Source organism: Catharus ustulatus, chromosome 4 (assembly GCF_009819885.2).
Source record: "Catharus ustulatus isolate bCatUst1 chromosome 4, bCatUst1.pri.v2, whole genome shotgun sequence".
Taxonomy (NCBI): domain Eukaryota; kingdom Metazoa; phylum Chordata; class Aves; order Passeriformes; family Turdidae; genus Catharus; species Catharus ustulatus.
In genome coordinates, this window is record NC_046224.1 from 24725146 (window position 1) to 24745739 (window position 20594).

At 54.6% G+C, this 20594-nt stretch overlaps 2 protein-coding genes across 2 annotated transcripts in view; one reads left to right on the plus strand and one right to left on the minus strand.

The window, feature by feature from the left end:
- The window catches only part of LGALS2 (galectin 2), a 17879-nt gene extending 13463 nt beyond the window's left edge, over positions 1 to 4416 (plus strand). Inside the window, exons 3-5 of the mRNA XM_033058111.2 lie at positions 3341 to 3423; positions 3635 to 3794; positions 4226 to 4416. Coding sequence (XP_032914002.1) covers positions 3341 to 3423; positions 3635 to 3794; positions 4226 to 4372 — 390 coding nt within the window. The 3' untranslated portion in view covers positions 4373 to 4416. The remainder of the gene's footprint in view (positions 1 to 3340; positions 3424 to 3634; positions 3795 to 4225) is intronic.
- Positions 4417 to 5297: 881 nt separating this feature from the next.
- Positions 5298 to 13401, minus strand: CDC42EP1 (CDC42 effector protein 1). Its single transcript, XM_033059095.1, has 3 exons — positions 13114 to 13401; positions 8815 to 9699; positions 5298 to 7767 (listed from the first exon to the last, which is right to left on the minus strand). The coding sequence occupies exons 2-3, from the start codon at positions 9257 to 9259 to the stop codon at positions 6977 to 6979; spliced, it is 1236 nt and encodes a 411-aa protein (XP_032914986.1). The 5' UTR covers positions 9260 to 9699; positions 13114 to 13401; the 3' UTR covers positions 5298 to 6976.
- Between the last annotated feature and the right edge of the window lie 7193 nt (positions 13402 to 20594).

Genomic DNA, 20594 nt, shown 5'->3' on the forward strand with positions numbered 1-20594 from the left:
CTTCCTGACACCTGAAAAGGGTTGCAAGTGTAAAATATATGACTCTGAAGTCAGAAAATGAGGTTCTTAGAACAGTATTGTCTTTTGAGAAAGAGAGAGAGGAGAAATTGTAAAAACTAGTAGATATTATTTTAAATAAAAATGAACAATTAGAAAAACTGTCTGCACCTGAAAGATGAGAAAAACAGATACAGAAAAATCTAGGTAAATTACTTGATAAAACCCACGAGTCATCCTTTAATTCAGTCCAGCACATCCTATAGAGTTGTATATTGTGAGGATCCTGAAACATGGGATGGGGACATTTGGTACAATTATGATGATTTAAAGGTAGACTCTGACCCTACCTCGAAAGCAGTAAAAGTTCAGTCTTTAATTGAAACTGAAACTGCATTGCTGGAAGAAGTCTAGATGTTCAGGGGAATACGAAACTGAAGACAAGTTTCACTTACGGGCAGAGATCAGATTGTGCTGAGTGAGGAAGAGGCAGACATAGAGTATTTTTAACTACTACCCCAGGTAACCTTAACTACTCATCGACTGCCTGAGCTGCCTACTGGGCTGGGGACAGAGACCCACAGGACACAGGAAAGCCTACTGCTGTTTAAAATTGTCAGATTCTGAGATCTGGCAGCCTCTGTGCAAAAGGCAACATGTATTTAAGCAATGTATGAAAGACATCAATTGAGGTGATTCCTGGTAGTCCAGCCAGATTAACTCCTCCCTTTCATGGCCTTCCAGGTAGGCTGAAAATGTTTGTATCAAATGCCAAAGATCACATACAAATGGATGGCACCGTGAGTATTACTGCAGCAGTGGCACAACCACTTACAGATCAAATTCACACACCTATCTGGTATGAATTCACCCAGGAAATAGGGAATTATGGGTGTCATATGAGATGGGTTGGAGCAACATCTGGGAAGCCACCTGAACCCCCCTGGTGAGTCTGTCAAATTTATACCAGCACAGCAAAGCCAAAATCTAAATCAAGACTTGATTAGATTAACAATACCCACTGCTGCAGATATTGATAGTGTGGTTACAGAACTGAAGTTTTCTGTGTTATGCTTGGGAAGTGAAAGATAGTTCTGGAAAAATCCATCAAATCACTGACAAATGGATAATGCCCTCCTGTTAACCCACCATGCACTGGTTAGACAGAAACGGAGTGATTCAGTTCTATGTTTTTTTTCCAGGTTATAGGTATCCTGCATATTAGAAACTGCACCTAGAGCTGAGGGTTCTCCTATTCCAACTTTGAGCATGCACAAGGGCTTTTAGCTTTTGTGCGTACTATGTTTTGGGAGTTTTAATTTGTGTATGTATCTGTAAGTTTTGTTTACAGATTTAACCAAGTAATGAAGGTTAATAGGTATGGCATTTATAAACTCTGTTGGAAAAAGATGCCTCGGTTTAATATGTTTATACTTAATGAAAATAAGCAACTACTGCTTGTTTGCTTTTGCCTAAATCTGTAGAAGACCCTGTTCTCATGGGTATATTTACTAAGACTGAACACCCAGGATACCCTGCAAACAGCAAATCCTTATTCCCCAGGTAAAAAGTGAGTTACTGTGCAATTTAGCCAGCCATTCAATTTTGCTCCAATATTTGAGAAGAGGACCCTGGGCTCTGTATTATCCCTGTGATGGCTGCAGGGGAGCAGTGTGATGTGAAGGTGTGTACAGGTGTGCAGTGGACGCAGCAGCGTGGTGGGAGAGACGCAGTGCCAGATAACACCATCCCCAGCACTGTGTTCTGCTGGTTTCATGCTCAGTCCGTGGAGGTTTCACCAACAATTTCAGCGTCCTCCACAGCAAACAAATTTCCTAAACCTGCTGGACTTTACAACCCCTTGCTTGTTGGAAACACATCCACTGAAAGAGTACTTATAGCACTTCTCCTTTCTTCAGGATGCTTTAGGGAAGGGTAGAAGCTATCTCCCTTCTGTGCTGTCTGTGCAGCAGCAGGCTGACAGCACTCAGGTGCTCTCTGTAAGGCTTGGGAGGGGCACTGAGGGACCAGTGGTCTCCTAAGCCTCGACCTCCTCCTCTATCTCCCTTTCCACTTGACTTTTGGTGTCTTACAAACCAGGGAGACTGTCTGCTGACTTACATGGTAACTCTTAATTTGGAGGAAGACAGCGGGGGTGCTACTCCCCTGTGAGGCCAACATTCCCCTATGTAAGTGTTAGGGAGGGTAGGACTATTGAACCTGGTGTGACTCCTCAAGCTAAAAGGTTTGGGTCTAGATGGGGCTTGGATGGGAGGTTGCAGGGAGCTCCTACATATGGGTACTGCAATCCACACAGCTGAATCTAGTGCCACAAGAAGGGAAGGAGCTTGGATTCCACAAGTCACTCCTCTATAACTCATGCCATCTAGATGTGATGTGCTGGTTGTCCTCTCCTCCAAGCCCCTTTGAGCCTTTCCTCGCAGCACTGTGGGAAGAATGGTGGAGACCATTCTTGTATGCTAGTATGGATTTTGGAGCTGCCCCTTGCCACAAAAGGAAGGAGCTGGGATGTTCTTTTGACTGAGCTGTTACACACAGGAAAGAGGTGAACATGGTCACACTTCCTTGGCCACCTGGGAAGGTCTTTGTCCTGTGTGATGTCTAAAGCAGCACCTCTGAGGGCTGTGTGTCTTTCCACTGGGACCCCACCAAGGAGGCTGGGATTTGCTTATATTTCCTAGAATCCCTAGTGAGACATGTACATACGGAACCTTTTTTGTTGGATCGAAGTCTCCTGGCTTAATAAGCCATTGGAGTTAATGTGTAAGCCACAGGGAAGTTTAGGGCTGTGAAATCCAACGTGCAAAGTATTTCTGTGCTAAGCTGCTGCTGTCTCCCTGCCTGGTTACTCTGCGCTCTGAGGATGATGTCTGTAAGGGCTGCTTCTCCTGTCCTCTGTCACCCAGGGTCATCAGCTCAGCAAAGCTGAGTGAGATTGGCAAGTTGCAGCCATTCTTACCACTTGCATTTCTTGGGCAGCATCAGCTTTCCATCAAACCCTGCACAGTGCTCCTTTGCTTTAACCCTCTTTGTATCTCTGCTATCCTGCTTTCTTTTCCTTCTGCTGAGGTCAAGCCAGTGTTCGCTTCCTCTGTCTCTGATGTCTTTTCTCTTTTGTGGGCTTCATTCAGCCCACTCTTCTCTTTCTGAATGAGAAATTGATGCAAGACCTGCAGCGTGGAGGATTTTGGTCATGACAGGAGCACCAGCTGAGAGCAATATCCTGGCTGGGACGCCTCCAAGCAGCACCCTCTCAGCTGCAGTTGGCAAGTCAGGAGGAATGGCTGAAGGAGCCCCACACACTATTTTTTCTCTGTCTTAGGGAAATATTGAAATCTTAAACCTGGATATGAGGCCTGGGAACACCCTGAAGGTGAAGGGCAAAATACCTGCTGATAGTGTTGGGTAAGTACAAAGAAACCACCTTGGCATGCCAGGGTTGAAGGTGGGCTGTAGAGGATGGTGATTTCCCAAGGTTTCCAGATACAAAATAGCACATTGTTATGCCACCAGCCACACTGAGTCAGGATCTGGGTGCAGAGATGTGCGTTGGATCTCAAGTCTTCCAAGACTCTCTTTTGTCCATGCATATGACTTTCCTCATGCTTATTTACAGTTTCAGCATCAACCTTGGCTGCAGCTCAAGAGATCTGGCACTTCACTTCAATCCCCGCTTCAACGAGTCTGTCATCGTCTGCAACTCCAAGTTCTCCAATTGCTGGCAGACGGAATATCGTGACCGCCACCTCTCTTTCTACAGGGGCTCCACTGTCAAGGTGAGGGGTCTGTGCCAGCATGGGTGAGGGGCTATATGTGGTGGGTATGGGGGATGTGTGATGAAGGGAAACCCCTGGTTAGCAGATTCCCATACCATAGTTTTTCTGGTCCCACACAATACCTCTGGCTCCCTCACAATGGCCCCTCATCTTTTGGGATTTTGGTCCTGATTGCCATTTCCACTCCTGAGTAGCTGAAACAGCCTCAGGAGAGATCCTGTCCCCAGTCATAGTCCGTATTCTTGCTTAGACCCTTGATATCAGATGCTCTTTTCCTGAATTGCCCTCACTTCAACCCCCAGCACCTTGCTTAAAGCTCAGTGGACAGGTTTGACCCTCCTATGAAAGAGTCAGGCCTTTTGCCTAAATGCTGACCTCTAAATACCTTCCTTGCCTCCAACTCCTGCCCTTCTTTCTCTTTTTTCTCCCAGTTCTTCATTGAAATGCTGTCAGACAAATTCCGTGTGAAGCTGCCAGATGGCCATGAAGTGTACTTCCCCAACCGGCACGGCTACCACAAGATCAACTATGTAAACATCCATGGAGGCCTAAAGATGATCTCCTTCAGGCTGAGCTGATGGGCACCACTTCCTAGCCCTAATAAAAAACCAAGCCAGTGGAATACTGCTTGTTCCAGCTGCTTTGTCTTCTGTGAGAGCTCTGTGGCTCTGTGCAAACCACTGAAAAAGCCCGAGGTTCTCCCACTAATAGGAAAGAAGCCATTGCTGGATAATGCCAGGTGCCTTCCAGGTCAGATCAGGCCATGGGGTTGAAGGGATAGTAGTTAGGCCAAAGCAGGCTGTAGGTGGGGTTCAGGATGAGGACACTATATGATTGCTTGGGAAACAGTTGTGTAATCTTTTTACAACGCTCCATTTCTTCCTGCAGCCGAGGTTTTGGGAGGGGGGATGGTGAAATGGGAAGGAAGGCATAAATGTGGCATTTGATGTGGCTTTTGGTGCTACAAAAGTGTATAATTAAAAGGTGGCATGGGGAGGACAGCACAGGTGTGCCCCCAGCCAGCAATCCTGCCACAGATAAAGGATTGTCTCCAACTTTACTTTTTACCTCACCTCACCTCACTTGTCTGCTGGCACATTCCAGTCAGTTTAGCCATTACTGTGGCATTTCCACAGCAGATCCTACTCATCCAAAATGAGGCAGGGGAGGCAGTGGGATTTGGGCTGAGTTATGTGGCTCAGTACTTCCTTGCACAGGACTTCAGGCAAATAGTCCCAATTATTACATGCTGCTGCTCTAATTCAAAAGTATATTGCCACCCAAAAGCGAGACTCATGTGTGACAGCAAACATTGGGGTACTTCAGGCTGGGTGGGAGGAGAGCAGAGTACAAGAGTATCTTGCAGAGAGCCTGGTCCAAGGCAAGGTGGCAGTGCCCCTGCCCTCCCTCCCCACTTCCTCACTGCCCAAGATGGAGGGATTGGGGGTTGGGGCTCCAGCAGACACAGCAAGGAAGACAATAAAGTCACAGCAGACAAGGGGATGCACCAGAGAAGTTAGTATCAAAACTGTTTTAATAAGGACAATAATAAGTGCATGGGATACAGAGGGGAGGCAGAAAGGATAATTCCACAGATATGGGTCTTTGGTCTTGTGTTATGGTCTGGGAAACAGAGGGCAGAGGGGAGCTCATCCTGAGAGCCCAGGTCCCCACCCTGGAAGGTGCAAGGGAGAATAAGGCTGATCCTGCTGGGTGCCAGTGGCCAGACCTGGGGACTTCTTGAAGCTGGTGCCTGCCCTGGTTTGCTGCTGGTGGCTAGCATGAGGCAGCCCCTTGGGGAGGCTGGGGACCATGGGCTTGCCCTTAACCTTGGTGGCCTGGCTGCAAATGGCACTTCCACGTGCAGTATGTGCACACCCTGGAGCTCTTTATCCTGCTCTGAAGAGCTTCCCGGCAAAAGCAGCCAGGGTGTGGGTGAGCTGAGTGGGAGCAGAGTCCTGCAGCTATGGCCCAGCATCTCCTCCCACTGCAAACCCCCTCCTGTCCCAGAGAACAAGGGGGGTCCTGTGAGGGTCCTTCTGGTGACCTCAGCCCACGAGCATGTTGGCTCCACACCATGGCACAAAGGCACTTCTGTGAGGGGCAGTTTGCACACGGGCCAGCGTGGGGGGCAGCTCATTCCAGGACGGCTGTGTCACCCAGGGCCACTCGGCGAGGGGCATTAGCCATGGCCCACACTACCCTTGGGAAGGGGTGTGCTGCAAAGAGGGGTGTGTGTATGGGGAATGGGGAGGGGGACAAGGATGGAGACACAAACTGTGCCACCACCATGAGGACGGTGGCACAAACCGAGTGGCTGTAGAGGAGTCTCCCTTGTTCTGAGGCAGGGGGAAAAGAGGAATTTTTTAGGGCCTGAACTGCAGGAGCGGGTGACCTGACAGCCTGCCTTTGCCACCAGTCAGCCAAGAGGTTTCTCCCCTCTCAATTGCTCATAGGAGTGGGGCTAAGGAAGGAAGCTGTCCTAAGTGATGCCCAGCAGCAAGAGGCAAGTGGAAAGATTCCTGATTATTTCTGTGCATGCTCTCACCTCCTGAACACTGAGCACATGGCTTTGGGGTGGGGCAGGGGAAAAGAGAAATCTCAGCTTTGTGGGGTTTGCCTGCCCCTTGTGACCCCAGCTGACCTTCCCCTGTTGATAGAGGAGCTATACTAAAGGGTCTTGCACCAGCTGGAGCTGGGGAAGCCCCATCCTCTATGTGCCAGAGCTATCAGTGGGAATATCTCTGGGGAGGCATGCATGCCATTGCAGAGGATGGTTGGGGATGTCAGTGGAATGATGGAGTATGTCCCCAGACATGCTGGTGGAGCCAGGCTGAGGGCTAAGAGAGAGGGTGCTGGGGAGAACGGGAAGGGGTAGGAAGGATTTGGGGTTCCTTTGGCACATGGGAATGTTCCTTTGATGTCTAATGGCTGGAGAAGGGGCGCTATGCCTGGCTCTGCAGTGCCCACTGCCCTCTGCAGCAGCCTGGCCCAGCCCCAGAGAGTCCCCCGGGGGATGGGCTCTCCTCCTGCCCTTCCCAGCCTGCCCAGCGCCCCCACTTGGCAAGGAGGTCACCCACTGGGTGCTGGTGACACTGGCACCAGCGGGTGGGCACAGGGAGGAGGGCAAAGACCCCGACACCAGTGTCTCTGGTGGGGCCTGTGTTGGGAGACATGGCAGTTCACACCTTGACTTCATCGTCCTCTTCCTCTTCCTCATCGGCATACTCAAAGGAATTGCTGTGGCCCCCTGGGGCACCACTGTAGCTTCCCTGCAGGCTGGAGAGCTTGGTCTCCTCCTCCTCTCCTTGGCTCCAGCTGGCCTCGGGAGACCGGCTCTCCCTGGTCACTTGTGACCCCCACAAGGTGCTGCTGGGGCTCTCCCACAGGGTCTGTGTCCGGGCCTGCCGGGGACCCTCACCCTTCTCTGAGCTCCGCGGGGTGCTGGTCCCACCGTAATGGCGGGCCAGGACCTGGGTTGCTCGGTCAAATTCTCCAGCCTCAATGGTGCAGTCGTTCCAGTGGCCCTGCCACGGGGACCCTCTGGGCACTGCCCCTGGCCCCGAAGCCCAGGCAGAGTTCGCTCCTGCGCCTTCAATGGCATGCGCCTCTCCGTTGGCATGGACCGACAGACCCGGCAGTGAGCTGGCCCCCGACAGGCTGCTCTGCCTGGAGTGGTCCCAGAAGCTGGATGCTGCCTTGTCCTCTTCACGGGATGCACACACGGCTGGAGGGACTCTGTCCTTGGTCCCCTCTTCACACAGGAGGTGTGGGCCATCCTCCCCCACCTCATTCCCATTGGTTTCAGAGAAGCTCATCACCTGGAGGAGCTCACTCATCAGGGAGGGCCCCAGGTCTAGGCGGAAGGACAGCAGGGAGTCAGAGCGATCCAGCTCATCTTCCCCAGGACCCTTCTCCTGGGCCTTTTCTGAGCGAGGGGCACGAGGGATGGTACAAAATCCAGACTCCAGCCCTGTGAGGAAAAAGGTATGGCTGGTGAGGCAAAGGAGGAAGCCTTAGATCTGCAGGGGATAAGGAACACTGCTGCCAAAGTGGCTCAGATCAATGCTCCTGTCAGTGGCACTGACCTCTAAACAACAGGTGAGTGTCTCTGTGGACATCTCCTAAGCCCAGAGTTACAGCAGAGGGTCTCCAGGTGGGCTTTGGCTTGGTAAGATGGCAGTGGGGGCTGAGCCAGGCAGGTGGGACCAGGAGATGGCAGCATTGCCTCAGCCTGCCTTTCCTCTGAGCCCAGCTGCCTCCCCCAGCTGCGGCAGGCACCCCGGATCCAACCCCCACCCTGAGACCTTCTGCTCCAGACCTCCCTCCCTGGGGAAAAGCTGAGCACAGCCCAGTGCTGGGAGGCTGGAGAGGAGCCACACAGATGTCCTGTCCCATCCTTTCCACAACCCTTCCTCAAAGGGCACCCTGACTCACAGGGAGGAATGTGGACGCAATGGAGAAGGGTGGATGGAACCCCTAAGGAGCAGCACATGGAGAGGCAGAGGTTGACACAGCTAGGGACAGGGTTAGAGCATCTGTATGGAGGTGGGGAAGGCCATGCTGTGGGTCTCCTTCACCTCACAGCCTTGGAGTGGGAATTGCTCCAAAACGTCCCAGGACCTTTTTGATTTCCTCGGGGAGGCTGCTCAAGTGAAAGGTGTAGGGCTGAGGGTGGATGGGGGGTGCTCCCTTACAACTACTCCACACAGGCTGCCAGCTGTATGGGGCTACAGGAGAGGGGGAGAAATGGAGAAACCATCCCTTTGCCACTTTGAGGGACATCCTAGGAAGACACCCTTCAAGGGCAGGAGGAAGGACCAGGGTTCAGAGCAACGTTAGGATTATCTGCTTGGAGAGATTGTCAAGACAGGGCAGTCTTAAATATCCCATTTCTCCCTTTAAAACCCTCCTTAAAACTTCCCTCACTGGGGAGGAAACTGAGGCATGGAGGCATGGAGAAAGCCTGCAGAGGATGCTCAGTACCTGGCTACCAGCCCCTGCCTCACACTTCACTCACCGTAGGCCTGGTGCGTTTTGGAAAAGCTGTTGGAGGCGCTTTTAAAGGAGAACTTGCTGGTCAGGCCCCGTCCGCCGCTGCCTCCATCGTACACAGCCTCGTTGAGCTGCGGCAGCGAGACGGCGTTCTTGATGATGGGCGAGATGGCCGGGGGCGCGGGCGAGGCCCCCGCCTGGTCCCCGCTGCCCCGTCTCCTCAGTGGCGTCCGGCGGACGTGCCGCAGCGTCCGGGCGAAGAAGTTGTTGGGTTTGGCAGTGTCAGCCCCGCCGTGGTTGCTGAGGAAGGAGGTGTCCCCGAAGACGTCCCCGCCGCGGCCCACGTGCATGGTGTGGCGGAAGTCGCCCAGCGGCGGGCTGATCATGTCCGGCGTCAGCTCCGACTTCAGCCGCCGCTTGCCATGCGAGCCTGACACCCAGCTGAGCACTGGCAGCTTCCCCAGGCTCATGTTGCACCCTTCACCCTGCCTTTGAAAAAGCTCCAAAAATCAGCCCTCACCAGGCTTGCAGCACTGGGGTGCTCTGTCACATCCCCAGCCTCCCCATTGCTTCTGCTCCGATGCTCCTGGGGTAGCAGCTCATGTCACTTTGGCTTTCGGCAGGTTTCCTGCTTCCCTGCGCTACGTCGTGCTCATGAAATTACCCTCACAGGGTACCTCCGCAGTGGTGAGGACAGTGGTGACACAGAGATGTCCCCAGGCGGTATCTGGGTCACTCCCCGTTCTGTGGAGGTCACTGGAAGCTGTGTCTGATCGTAGAGTTAGAGGTTAATCCACTGTCTTCCACTGCTGCTGGGTGACCGGGAGCCAGTCACGGATGGGGCAGCAGGCAACGAAGGGAGCTTTGCGTGGACTGGCAGGGCAAGAGCATTGGTTCCCTTGCTGGCCACCTAAACAAGGCAAGAGGAACAGTGCATGAGGAGAATAAAGGCAGTGCATAAGGCCTCTAACCAGTGAGATTGCTACTGTCTGCCACCTTACCTGGCCCTTCTCTCTGGGAAGAAGAAAAAGGCTTTCCTCCAAAAACATGTGCTCTCCCTCCCTTTGCTGACCTACCTCAGTATGCCTTAGTTTCCCATCTGCACAGCAGCTTTGCCAGACCCACACCACAACACAGGCTGAGGATTTCCCTCCGAGGCAGAACCTCCTCCCAGAGCAGTGCCCTGCTTGGCTGCCCCAGCTCCTGGGGCGAGAAACCTCTCCCTCCTTTTTGCTATTCAGATGAACCCTTGAGGAGAGGGTGAGGCCTGGGGCCCATGTGCTTCTCGGAGAGGAGTGGTGGGAAGCAAAAATGCAATATTTGTATACTGCTTTGTTTGTCCTTCACTGGCTGGGTCACCGGGTGCTGGGCAGACATGTTGAGAAGCAGGGAGTCAGCAGTGCAGGAAGGGCAGCTGCTTTGCAGGCAGGGGAAACTGAGGCACGGCAAGGGAGGTGATTGCCTGAGGCTGAAGGAGAAGGTGGGGTGGGTCCCTGCACCCAGGCAGGTCCCAGAGATGCTGAGGGGCAGGCAGGAAGCAGCAGCTGGATGCAGGGCAGGGTAATGACCTCCCCAGTCAAGTGGGGAGGACTCTCAGATTGGCAGATCCCCTGTGCATAGCAAGTGGGAGAGGGTGGGTTGGGGAAAGGAGAGGATTCGGTTGTGGGGCATCTCAGAGTGTCAGTAGCCTGGGTAGCCAGCTGGGGACATATCCTTCCCTGGGCTCAGTTCTGTGGCTGGGGCGTCAGGACAGAGCCAAGTCCCTCCAGCAGGGCTGGCTGTGGAGGACAGCCTGCCAAGAGGTGACGCAGGAGCCTCACATCTCTTGGTCTCCATGCGCTGGGACCCTCGCTGCTGCAGGGCTTCCCCTGCCACGTTCCCTGCCTCTCCTGCTTGTCTGTGCATCGCCTTGGAGCAGCCAGGCAGTGCCAGGATGGCAAAGGCTCTGGTGGAGGGGAGTCCTGGACATGAAATTGCTTTCCTGGCTGGCTAGATGCATTTTTGCTTTGCCCTGGCCTTGTTTGCTCACCCGGGGCCCCTCTTATCTGCCAGGGGTTAATGACTGGGGAAGAGAAAACAAACCTCCCCCAGCAGCGCCCAGCACCATTGGCTGACTCCCCAGGGTGGCAGTGGCCTCCTGGGGTGGCAGTGGCTGGTGGCAGCAGGGACAGAATGGTGGCAGGCTGGGTTCCTGCTGGCCCTCAGCTCCCCGGCTCATGCAGCTCACGTCTTCCTCCTGCCCACAGAGGCCATACAGTGCTGCCTTGCAGCCAGGACAAACCAGGCACGTGGCAGATTTGGGGAGCTATTTCCTTTCTCTGGCAGAAGCCCACCCATAGTCATGGGTCAGGGCTCTCCTGGAGTGCAAAGGAAACTACTGTGGTGGTCTCTGCAGCACAGCTGGGGTCTTGGGACCACAGGGAGAGAGATGCAACCATATTTTTGAGCTGTCCCCAGGATCTCCCAGGAAAGCAAGTGACCCTGGGAGAGGGGATTAGGTGAACTACAGCACTCAAGTTTTCCCTTTCCTCTGCATTTTGGAGCCCCTGAGAAACCCAAAGTGGGGACTGTTCCCTTTAGCATGTGCTGCACCAGCCAGGGCTACTCTGAGGGGTCACCCTCCGACCCCACCCCAGGTCCCCCACACAACACAGCTGCCCTGCACACCCCTATGGGGGACATCACACCTTGGGATGGGAGGCAAGGAAAAGAGGGGATGTAGGCAGAGAACATCCCCTTGTTCCCTATCTGGACAACCATTGAGTGAGGGAGTGGGGTGGAGAAAAGTGCGTCTCCTTCCTTGTCTCTGGGTCACCACAGGGAAGCAAGCCAGCATCTCCTGGCCCCTGGCTCTCCTTGCCTGCTGGCAGTCAGCAAGCACTGGGAAGAGGAGGGAGGGAGAGAGTGAGGGAGGGAGTGAAGCAGCTGCTGCCCAACCCTACCTGGACGGCAGGTTTCTGGCAGGCCTGTTGGGCTTTTCCTCCTTCCAGTCTCCCTCTTTCTCCTCTTTCCTTCCGCCACTGGTGTGGTTCCCTGCCCCTTTGAGCCCTCCCCTTCACCTAAACTGACTCCTTCATGCCAGGGAAACTCGTGATTCTGTGGGCAAAGGGTGACCTGTGTGCTGTCCTTTCCTCCACTGGGCAAACAGACCCCTCTCTCGGCCTGGGTGCCACAGCTTCCATCTGGCAGCCCTCTGGCACAGCAAGCCCACAGCCCACCACGACCTCCCCTTCCCTGACATGCTCTCTGGCTCCCTTCTTGCCTCCTCTGGGAAGCCCCCTGCCTTCAGAGACCCACTGCCAGCACCTCCTCCTCCTCCTCCTCCCAGCCTGGCCTCCCCCATTTCCCCCCGAGGTCAGCTGGTTACCACTGGTTTTCCACTAGCTGGGAATGGCCAGAGCTGTTCTGCTTGCTGGGAAGAGCGGAAACCAGAAAGGGGGGGAAAATAATCCAGATGTCTAGTTGGATAGAGCTGCTGAAAGCAGCCTCTTCCCTCCCCCAAAGGGGACATACTGCAAAAGAGGGTGAGAAATTTGGGGTGGTCTCAACAGCAGGAAGAGTGGGTAGAAACGGCTGTGGGTGGCCAAGAAGGCTTTCCCAGCCTTCCTGAGTGATGAAAAACCTCCCTTTCCCCGAAGGAAGGGAGGCAGAGTTCCCCTATTGGGTGACTGCTTTGGGATGAGGAAAGCCAGCAGGGACAGGCTTTTGGGGAAGGGGGAAAGGGGCTTGGCTGGCTGGGTTGGGCCTCTCTCAGCTTTCCTGGAGCAGTGCCGGGCAGTAGGCAGACGCCTAAATCTGACTCCTGTGCTGCTGGCTGCTATATATATATACAAAGTGATATCTCTGTATAACAAGGATATTTTTCCAAGCAGACATGCTGGGACATAGAGAGAGAGGCCGGAGCTATGGAAGTGGGCAGTTTCCAGCCATCCCTTCCCTGCCCACTCGTGAAAATCTGCTCCCTTTCTTTCTCCGTACCCCAAAACTGAGGTGCCGAGAGCCTGTGGGGCTTTGAGGGGTATCCAGAGCAGGGTTTGGGACACAAGCGTCCTCCTGCCTTCCCGCATCCGTGGGACGCTCTTCTCACTCCCTTTCCTTCCCGCCTCTCCCCCCTGTCCTGTGTCCCCTCTCCTCACTCACAGTTTCCTGTTGCATTCCTGCCTTCTGCTCCCTTTCTTTTTCACCATCCTTCCCGTCTCTATCTCCTTGCCACCCCTCCCGCTTCTCCCCTCTCCAAACACCCTCTCCACTCTTCTCCTTCTGGTCCCAACACCCCCCTGCCCCCCGCCCTACAAACTGATGAATCAAAACTTTCAGGATTTACCTCCTTCGAGCTGGGCTTATTCTTCTTTCCCCGTCCTCCAGACGAAAAGTTGCGAGACACTCTCGGCAGGCGCCTGCAACTTGTTCCAAGGGTTACTGGTGCTGTGCTCCGGAATGGAGTGGGGGAGAAAGGGGAGGCATTGTCCCCTCCTTTTCCCACGGCTGTCCCCCCAAGGCAGGCTCTCCCAGGCTGACGCCCTGATGCCACGGGAGAGAGGGAGCGAAGCTGGCGGGGAGGGGACGTGGGAAGGAGGGGGGCGGGCTGCAGCACCGCTGAGCCAATCCTCGACTCGGCAAGGAGACCAGAGAAAATGAGATTTATTCCAACTATCCAGGACAGAAAACTTCAGGAACTTCTCTGCCGCTCCCCTCCTCCTCCCCGCTTCCCCAGTGCCATTTCCCGTCTGCCGGCATTGGCCGCCTCCCGCTCCCGGGTGCCTGATTCCATGGGTTGGGGGGGAAGGGGGAAGGCCAGGCTGCTGCCTAACCTGGAGACAGGAGCCTGGCTGCAGGGCAAAGGAAAGGGCTTTGAACCCTCTGTGTGTGTGTGACCACTCGGGTATCACATAGGGTCCCCTGATCCCATATTGGATAGGAAGTTCCCAGTGGTGTAGCACTGCCGGTCAGGACTGGGGTCTGCGGGTTGGTCATACCAGGACCTGTGAGTAGCATTGGTTGGGGCATTAGCAGGATGACAGCCTCCCTGAAGGCCGCGTGGGCCAGGCTGGTATTTGTTATAGGGTCAGGACAAGTGTTACGGCATCAGGACAAGCGTCATACCAGCGACAGTGTGTCACACCAGGGTGAGGGGGTGGCAGCGGATAAATGTAAGGAGGTGCTCTTTGGTGGCACCAGGGAGAGCTTCTGCCCGCACGTGGGACATCACATCCCTCTGGCATCGTGTGTTATCCCCTGATGGTCACAGGGCAGATGACCCTATCAGTGCCAATGAGGGGCAACCTGCTGGTGGGCGTAGGCTCATCAGTGCCATTGGTGACCCTCATGGCCTTCAGGCTTGTCTTGGTGGCTCTGCTGGGTCCCACTTGGCCAGGCACGAGCACCTATTCAGGTGCTTGAGGAGAAGGGAGGTGTCTCTGCTGGTGAAGGCGAGACAAGACTTGTTGGGGTTAAGTAGGGCTTGGCTGAAGGGATGACAAGATGTCTGCAAAGGAGATGTCAAAATGGAGCCTGGCCGTTCACTGGGCTCGGGTGGCTTGTGCTGGGGTGTCCAGGCAGGAACACCTTATTGCTCAGAGGTTTGCTAAGTAGTAGTAGTAGTAGGGTTTGGCACTGTTCTCTGGCTTCTCTTCTGCAAAATGGAAGCTGGAGTTTCTGCCTTCTGGGGAAGTTTTCTCCATTAGGAATTAAGACCATATGTGCATGTTGGTGGTACTTTAAGTGGGTCTGTGTCTTGGAGGAAGATGGAGGCTTAGCTCTGATGGGAGATGATTTCTGCCATTACCAAGGGAAGGAGGAGAAATCATCCTCCTGGCTTGCCAGAGGTATGGTAGGCATTCCTTCCCCTAGGTCCCGCTTAGTGGAAGCTAATGGGGGTGGTGGGAGAGGCAGGAAAAGACCCTTTCTTTGGGTCTCCTCCCTCTGCATGGCCTTCCAGGGCATTTCCCCCACCCTGCCTGACGGGTTCCCCCTCACCCCCATCCCTGTGCCCTGCAGCAGAGGCTGCATCAGGAAGCAGAGCCTGGGTGACGGCAGCCACCTCCACTGGGGAATGCAGAACAAATCTTTTCCAGATGGGATAGGGGCCACGTTCCACTTCTTGCAGGGTGGCTGGCTCTCCACTGCCTCCTTCTCCTCACTCCTACTCCAAGCATCTCTGTACTCCAGGCCAGGATGGGCTTCATTTCCCAGAAAGAATCTGGAAATGCCTTCTCTTCAGCCTCCTTCCCCAAACCTGTGATCTTGCAGCCATGCCAGCCAAGCTCTGACTTTTGTACTTCTAGGTCTAGCACTGAAGTGCCTTGGAGACCCCCAGGTATGTGCCAGCTCTGGGTGTCAGTACTCATCCTGGCTGCTGGCTGCTTGGTTACACCTCCTTCTTTCATATACAACAACTTGGAAAGTCAATCCATACAATCCTGCTTCTCAGGCTATTTCTCCACCTTGGCTGATAAATGAGAGGTGGCTGTGAGGCTGGACAGTGCTGCAGAGTCAATGTACCACCCATGGATGCCCTGGGCAGGAGCTTATGCCTGGGCCCCTCCCAGCCCAGCTACCTCATTTACCTTCAGTCATCCCAACCTTTCATCCCATCTGTAACCTTAAGCCCCAGGCATCAGTACCAGTCTCACCATTACAGAGAGACTGGCCACTGGGCTTATCATGGAGCAGACAAGTGGCCCTGCAGCTTTCCTAGATGAGGATTTGTTTTGACTACCACAACATCAAAGACAGGGCTGTGCAAATTGCATATCCTCATCTCCCCAGCACTCATCCCTACAACGCGGGGTTGAGGTCTTATGGGTGACTGAGTGAGTGTGATGGGGAGGGAGAGAGGAATGGATAGGTGTGGGGGGGCTGAGGTCTCTACCCCACACTTCCTGGTACTCAGTCCTTCATCCTGTCTGACTTTGCAGTGCCTTCTGCTTACAAACTCGACACCTGAAGGAGGCTGATACAGGACTCCCCTTCAGTAAAGAAAAATCCCCCTACTCCTTTTCCTAGTACCTGGGAGAAGCCAAGGGATGAGGGCATCCCACCTTGTGATAGGGTGCTCACCCCTGGTTGTATATTCCCTGCCATTTCAGTTTGCTGCCTTCCCACCTGCCCTCCTTTCCTGGGAAATTTCCAGGGATGGAACTCCAAGAGCACAACATTGCTGGAAACTTCCTGAAGAAGGAGGGCAGGCGGGGGCTTGGTGGGAAGGGGGTGCCTTGCACAAGAAGCAGATATCCTGTTGCTGCCCAGAGTCCCTGGCTCATATTTCCTCATTAACTGAAAGTGCTGCTTGTTTGCAGGTGACTTCCAGATGTTTCCATTCTTCTCTTGGGGCCATGAGGGCACATACCACATGGGTATGGGGATTACTGCCAACAGTGGGGTGGGGGACAGAGCCCTGCCACGATGGGGATGGGAGTGCAGAGAGCTCCCTTGCCCCATCTGGCATGGCCTCATCCAGCTCCCCCTCACCCTGGTGCTGTCAGGTCCCTCCTCCCTGCTCCCAGCCCATGGCTCTTGGTGCTGCCTCCAGTCCAAGTCTTGCTGCCCTGGGGATGAGCTGGAGGCAAAGCCGGTTTTAGGGTGAGCAAGCCAGAGTGGTGGTAGGAGGTGACACCCTGGGGCAAGGGATAGGTGTAAGCACCCAGCGTCTTGCCAAGAGCACCCCTGGCCTGACGCCAGCTCTGGCTTTGTAGGCACTGGATCCCTCATGCCCTATAGTTTCTCCACTGGGGCGATTTCTCCTCTGGCTGAATCCCAGGATGTGTTTGGCCAGGCTCAACCCATTTTTGTGCCTGTGCTGCAAGTCCCCCACACTGTGCCTGTTGCCTTTGAGATAACCAGGGAAATCTAGTTCCCAGAATCCTTGTGTGGCACTGGGGAAGGAAAGCAGGGGGGTTGTGGTTAGCACCACCAGGCAGGCAGCAGCATTGGGTTAGACCCACTCATGTTAGAAGTGGGGTGGGTAACCCTGTAAACACACATTTCTAACTTCCCCCACCAACTCCTCCCCTCCCTTGTAGTAGTCTGAGGCTGAAGGAATGGGACTGACCATGTCCTGCTTGTGGGATTTGCAAAGCGGGGAGTGTGTGCTTTTCCCCTGGGAGCAGGGCTGGGAACTCAAAGCCTCGGGGTTTGCCAAAGCCCAGGAGGAGGTACGGATGAGTTCCCAGGCTTGTTGGCGGGCTGCCTCCCTCCCTCTGCCCATCTCCTCCTATCCCAAATATTTTCATCTTTCCTCCTCCCCCCACACTCCCCAGCTTCCTCCTGGTATGCTAGTGCTGTCTGCTAGCCAGGGATGTGGGGTGCTGTAGGGCTGCTGTGGTGTTGTGGTGTGTTGTTGGGTGTGAGGATGGAGGGACAGACCCCAGGACAGACCCTGAGCTGTGCTTTCCCTCCAAGTTTTACATGGGCACAGAGGAGAGGGAAGGGGGGTTTGGGACATAGCTGGGAGGGGGAGGGAGGATGTTGCATAAACCAGAAGTAATCCAGGAACAGCTGCCTGTGGCCTGGAAACACTTCTGTGATTCCACGTACTAGGAAAGGAGATGTAAATATAAAGATATATATTTATGTATGTAGACTACATCTCCCCAGAACAACCCCACACTTGATTCTCCAGTTCTTTTTCACAGACCTTGTAAAAGTCAGTACAGGAGGGACTGGGGGGAGGGCTTAGATATAAATTTGTTGCTTGGAGAAGCAGCTCTCTGGGTGCAGGGGCATCTGTCAGTCTCTTTGCCCTCCCTCAAACATGTTCCTTTGGCAGGACAAGGAGGGGGAGCATTTCTACAGGAGTTTAAAGCCCGTGCAGGCTGGAGGGAGCTGGGATGGAGGTTGTTGGGGTGGGGAGAGAAAGGAGGAGATGGTGAGGGTAGTAGGGATGTAGAGGGGAAGGAGGGGATGGGGTGAGTGGGAAACTCTGGGCCTTTGGGAGAAAAGAGCCATTTGGAAATGAATTGTGTGAGAAGGTGCAGAAAGGTGCTTTGGGGAAAGGAGTAGGTCCCCAGGGCTGGTGTGGCATGGGAGAGGGGACCATCAAGGAATGGGAGATGCATCCATAGAGCAGAGAGGGAGTGGCATGCAGGGGTGGGGAAGAGTATAGTGTACTGAGAGAGGATATAGGGATATAGGGAATGGGCATGAAGAGATAAGTCATCCAAGTTGGGAATGGGGCACCATGCTTGGGGAACCTATTCTGGTCCAAGGGAAGAGGTAAAAGCCAGGGGAGTGGTTGGACACAAGGCCTGGACAACTCTTTTATCCTAATGATTTTGCCTCTCCATCCAGTCCATGTATTTTTGGCCCACGGAAGGAAGGGGGTGGGGATGCAGAAGTAGCTAAAAATAGGGGTGTCCCTGCCCATTCCCCCAAGGCGGGCATCCGTCCATCTGCCTGTGGGGTTGCTGCGGGATCTGGAGGAGGGGAGCAGATCCAGCCTCCTCCCCATGGCGTCTGGCTCTGCTTTTGTTTGTCTCACAGCCCTACAGGGACAGGAAGAGGCTGCAGGGCTGGGGAACAATGGCTCATTCTCTGGGAGTCTGCGCCTGCCGAGGAGTGATAGGGGACACGGGATGGTGGCCAGAAGGCACAACCTCCTAGCACCACTGCTGCAGGAGTTCAGCCCCCAGGAGGTTATGGACTCCACTGGTGGGATGCAGGGGGACCTTCCCCAGCTCACCCCTTTTCCCCAGGTTCATGTGTCCTGGAGGGGACGAAGGGCTGACTCACAGTGGGTGCACTTTATAGAAGAGACCAAGGAGGCAATGCTGCCAACCTGAAGAGCAGTGGGAACACATTTCAAGCCAGCATTGGGGAATGCACTGTCAGCCTCTTCTGAGCCTCTGAAACCTGGAATGTGACTGGAGCTTGCACCCCCCAGTGGGAATGTCCCCAGGTGGGGCTGGGAAGGTATTTATCTGGGATAAATATGCCTCTGTCCCGGCTGTCACTCTGCTCCCCGAGGCAGTGCCAGTATTAGTGGAAGCTCCCTCCATGCTCTGTGCTCCCTGCTGTCTGGGAGAATGCCAAGGGGCATGGATATGTGTGCATGGCAGGGGGTGATAAATCCTTTTATCCTACCTCTTTCTTCTCCAGACCCTCCTTTTGAGGCAGTGTCTCTCACGGATGTTAGATCTAACAGCATGGTGCTGGAAACTCCGCAGGGAGTGTCTCTCCCCACACTTCTCCAGACTTACTAGGGGTACAAGGAGGTGTTAGCACCTGAGGTAGGGAAGAGGTTAGGACATATTTTGCAAAGATTGAGCAAGAAAAGGACAGAAGAACCTCCCTGTTTCCAGCCCCCTTTTTTCAAGGTCTTGGATACTTGGGGCTGAATGCTTGCCAGGGCTCCTCTTGTTTACTCAGCCGGGGAGCTGACACATCCAAGGTCTCTGCTGCCTCCACTTTCCCACATGCTGCTGGCCGGCACATTCCAGGGCAGAGTGGAGATCAGTGCAGAGGCATACCAGAGGTTTCCATCCGGGATGCCATCCCTCCTCCCTGCTCTCCCCAGGCATCCGGCACCTCTTGCCAGGTCGTGAAGAGCGGGCATCACATGTGGTCAGCATCCTGGGCCTTTGGAAGCCAGGGCTTGCACAGAGCTCAAGCGTGGATGGGGGCCACAGAGACTTATGCCTCTTAAACTGAATCCCTTCAGCAAGGCTCTGTCCTTCTTTCTGGTTCTCTCTGCAGATCTCAGTCCTGTTCCCTGTCATGACCCATGGGAGATGTGTTGAGGAGTGTGGGATACCTGTCTCAGCTTAGTCCTCCCTAGAGGGACCTGGGGGAAAGGAGTAATACCCTCCTAGGCAACAGTCCGGCTTTTTAATTTCAGGATGGACACCTATTCCTGCAGCTGGGTTTAGCTTGCTGAGGGTTAACAGTGCTGGGCTCTGCAGCTGCACCCTTGTCCTGCAGGCAGTGGCTCTGCTCCCTCCTGGGCAGCAGCCCAGACCTGGTGTGGCTGCCTTTGGTTTTGGGAGAGAATGCCACAAAGCTTTCAAAAATAAATGCCAGGACATAAAGAAGGGTTTGGAGAGCTGGCTGCAGGGCGGGGGCAGGAGCATGGCCCTCGCCCTGTCATTTGGGCTGGACGCCTCTGTCCCAGTGATGCTCCCACCTCCACTGGGGCTGCTGGCATCTTTGCCTCCTCCGACCTCGGGCTGCTGCAGGCAGAGACCGCCATGACCTTTCCTTTTCCCCCGCAGGCTGGCCCATAGAGGCCCCTTGACGCCCAGCCACAGCGTCTGGAAGAAGGGGCCTCGTCTCCCTCCTCGGCTGCCACAGGAAATGCGGAGCCTGGAGGTCAGGGGCCAGCAGGCAGCTCCTCCCGAGGGGGCCAAGCAGCCCAGCGCTGCAGCTTGCATCGTGCCGGCGCCCGCCGCAGAGCAGGGGAGGGAGGCAGAGCGCTGCAAGGGGGAGGGAGAGGCCAGGCTCTTCCTGTTTATGTGACTACCAGACCCCCAAGAAAGGGAAAGGGCTTGGAAAGCTCACTGCTCTTGGGCAGGCTCCAGCAAGCGACTGACTGTGACTCTTAGCCCAGGGATTGCATCTGTGTGGCAGGGTGTAACTTCTGTGCAGGGGAAATGGGCATCCAGCTCCAGGGAGGGCTAGGATTGCATTCTGGGGCCTTGTGAAGCTCTCTTCTAAGGGAGAGACTGTGGTTAGCTTCCTGGGAAGTGAGGGACAGCTCCTGTTACATGCCAGGCTTTGATTCCTCCCGTGGTTGTCTCTGGCTGGAGACCTCCCATGTTATCTAGGGTCACATCCTGCAGGGCATTTGGTGTGGCCGTGGTGGTATGTGGA

What these genes read in the sequence shown, in the direction of transcription:
- CDC42EP1 (XM_033059095.1), bottom strand. Translation starts at nt 9,259, where the DNA reads ATGAGCCTGGGGAAGCTGCCAGTGCTCAGCTGGGTGTCAGGCTCGCAT. An exon ending in CAAAACGCACCAGGCCTACG is followed by an intron (nt 7,768 to 8,814) that starts GTGAGTGAAGTG and finishes TTTTCCTCACAG; the next exon opens with GGCTGGAGTCTGGATTTTGT.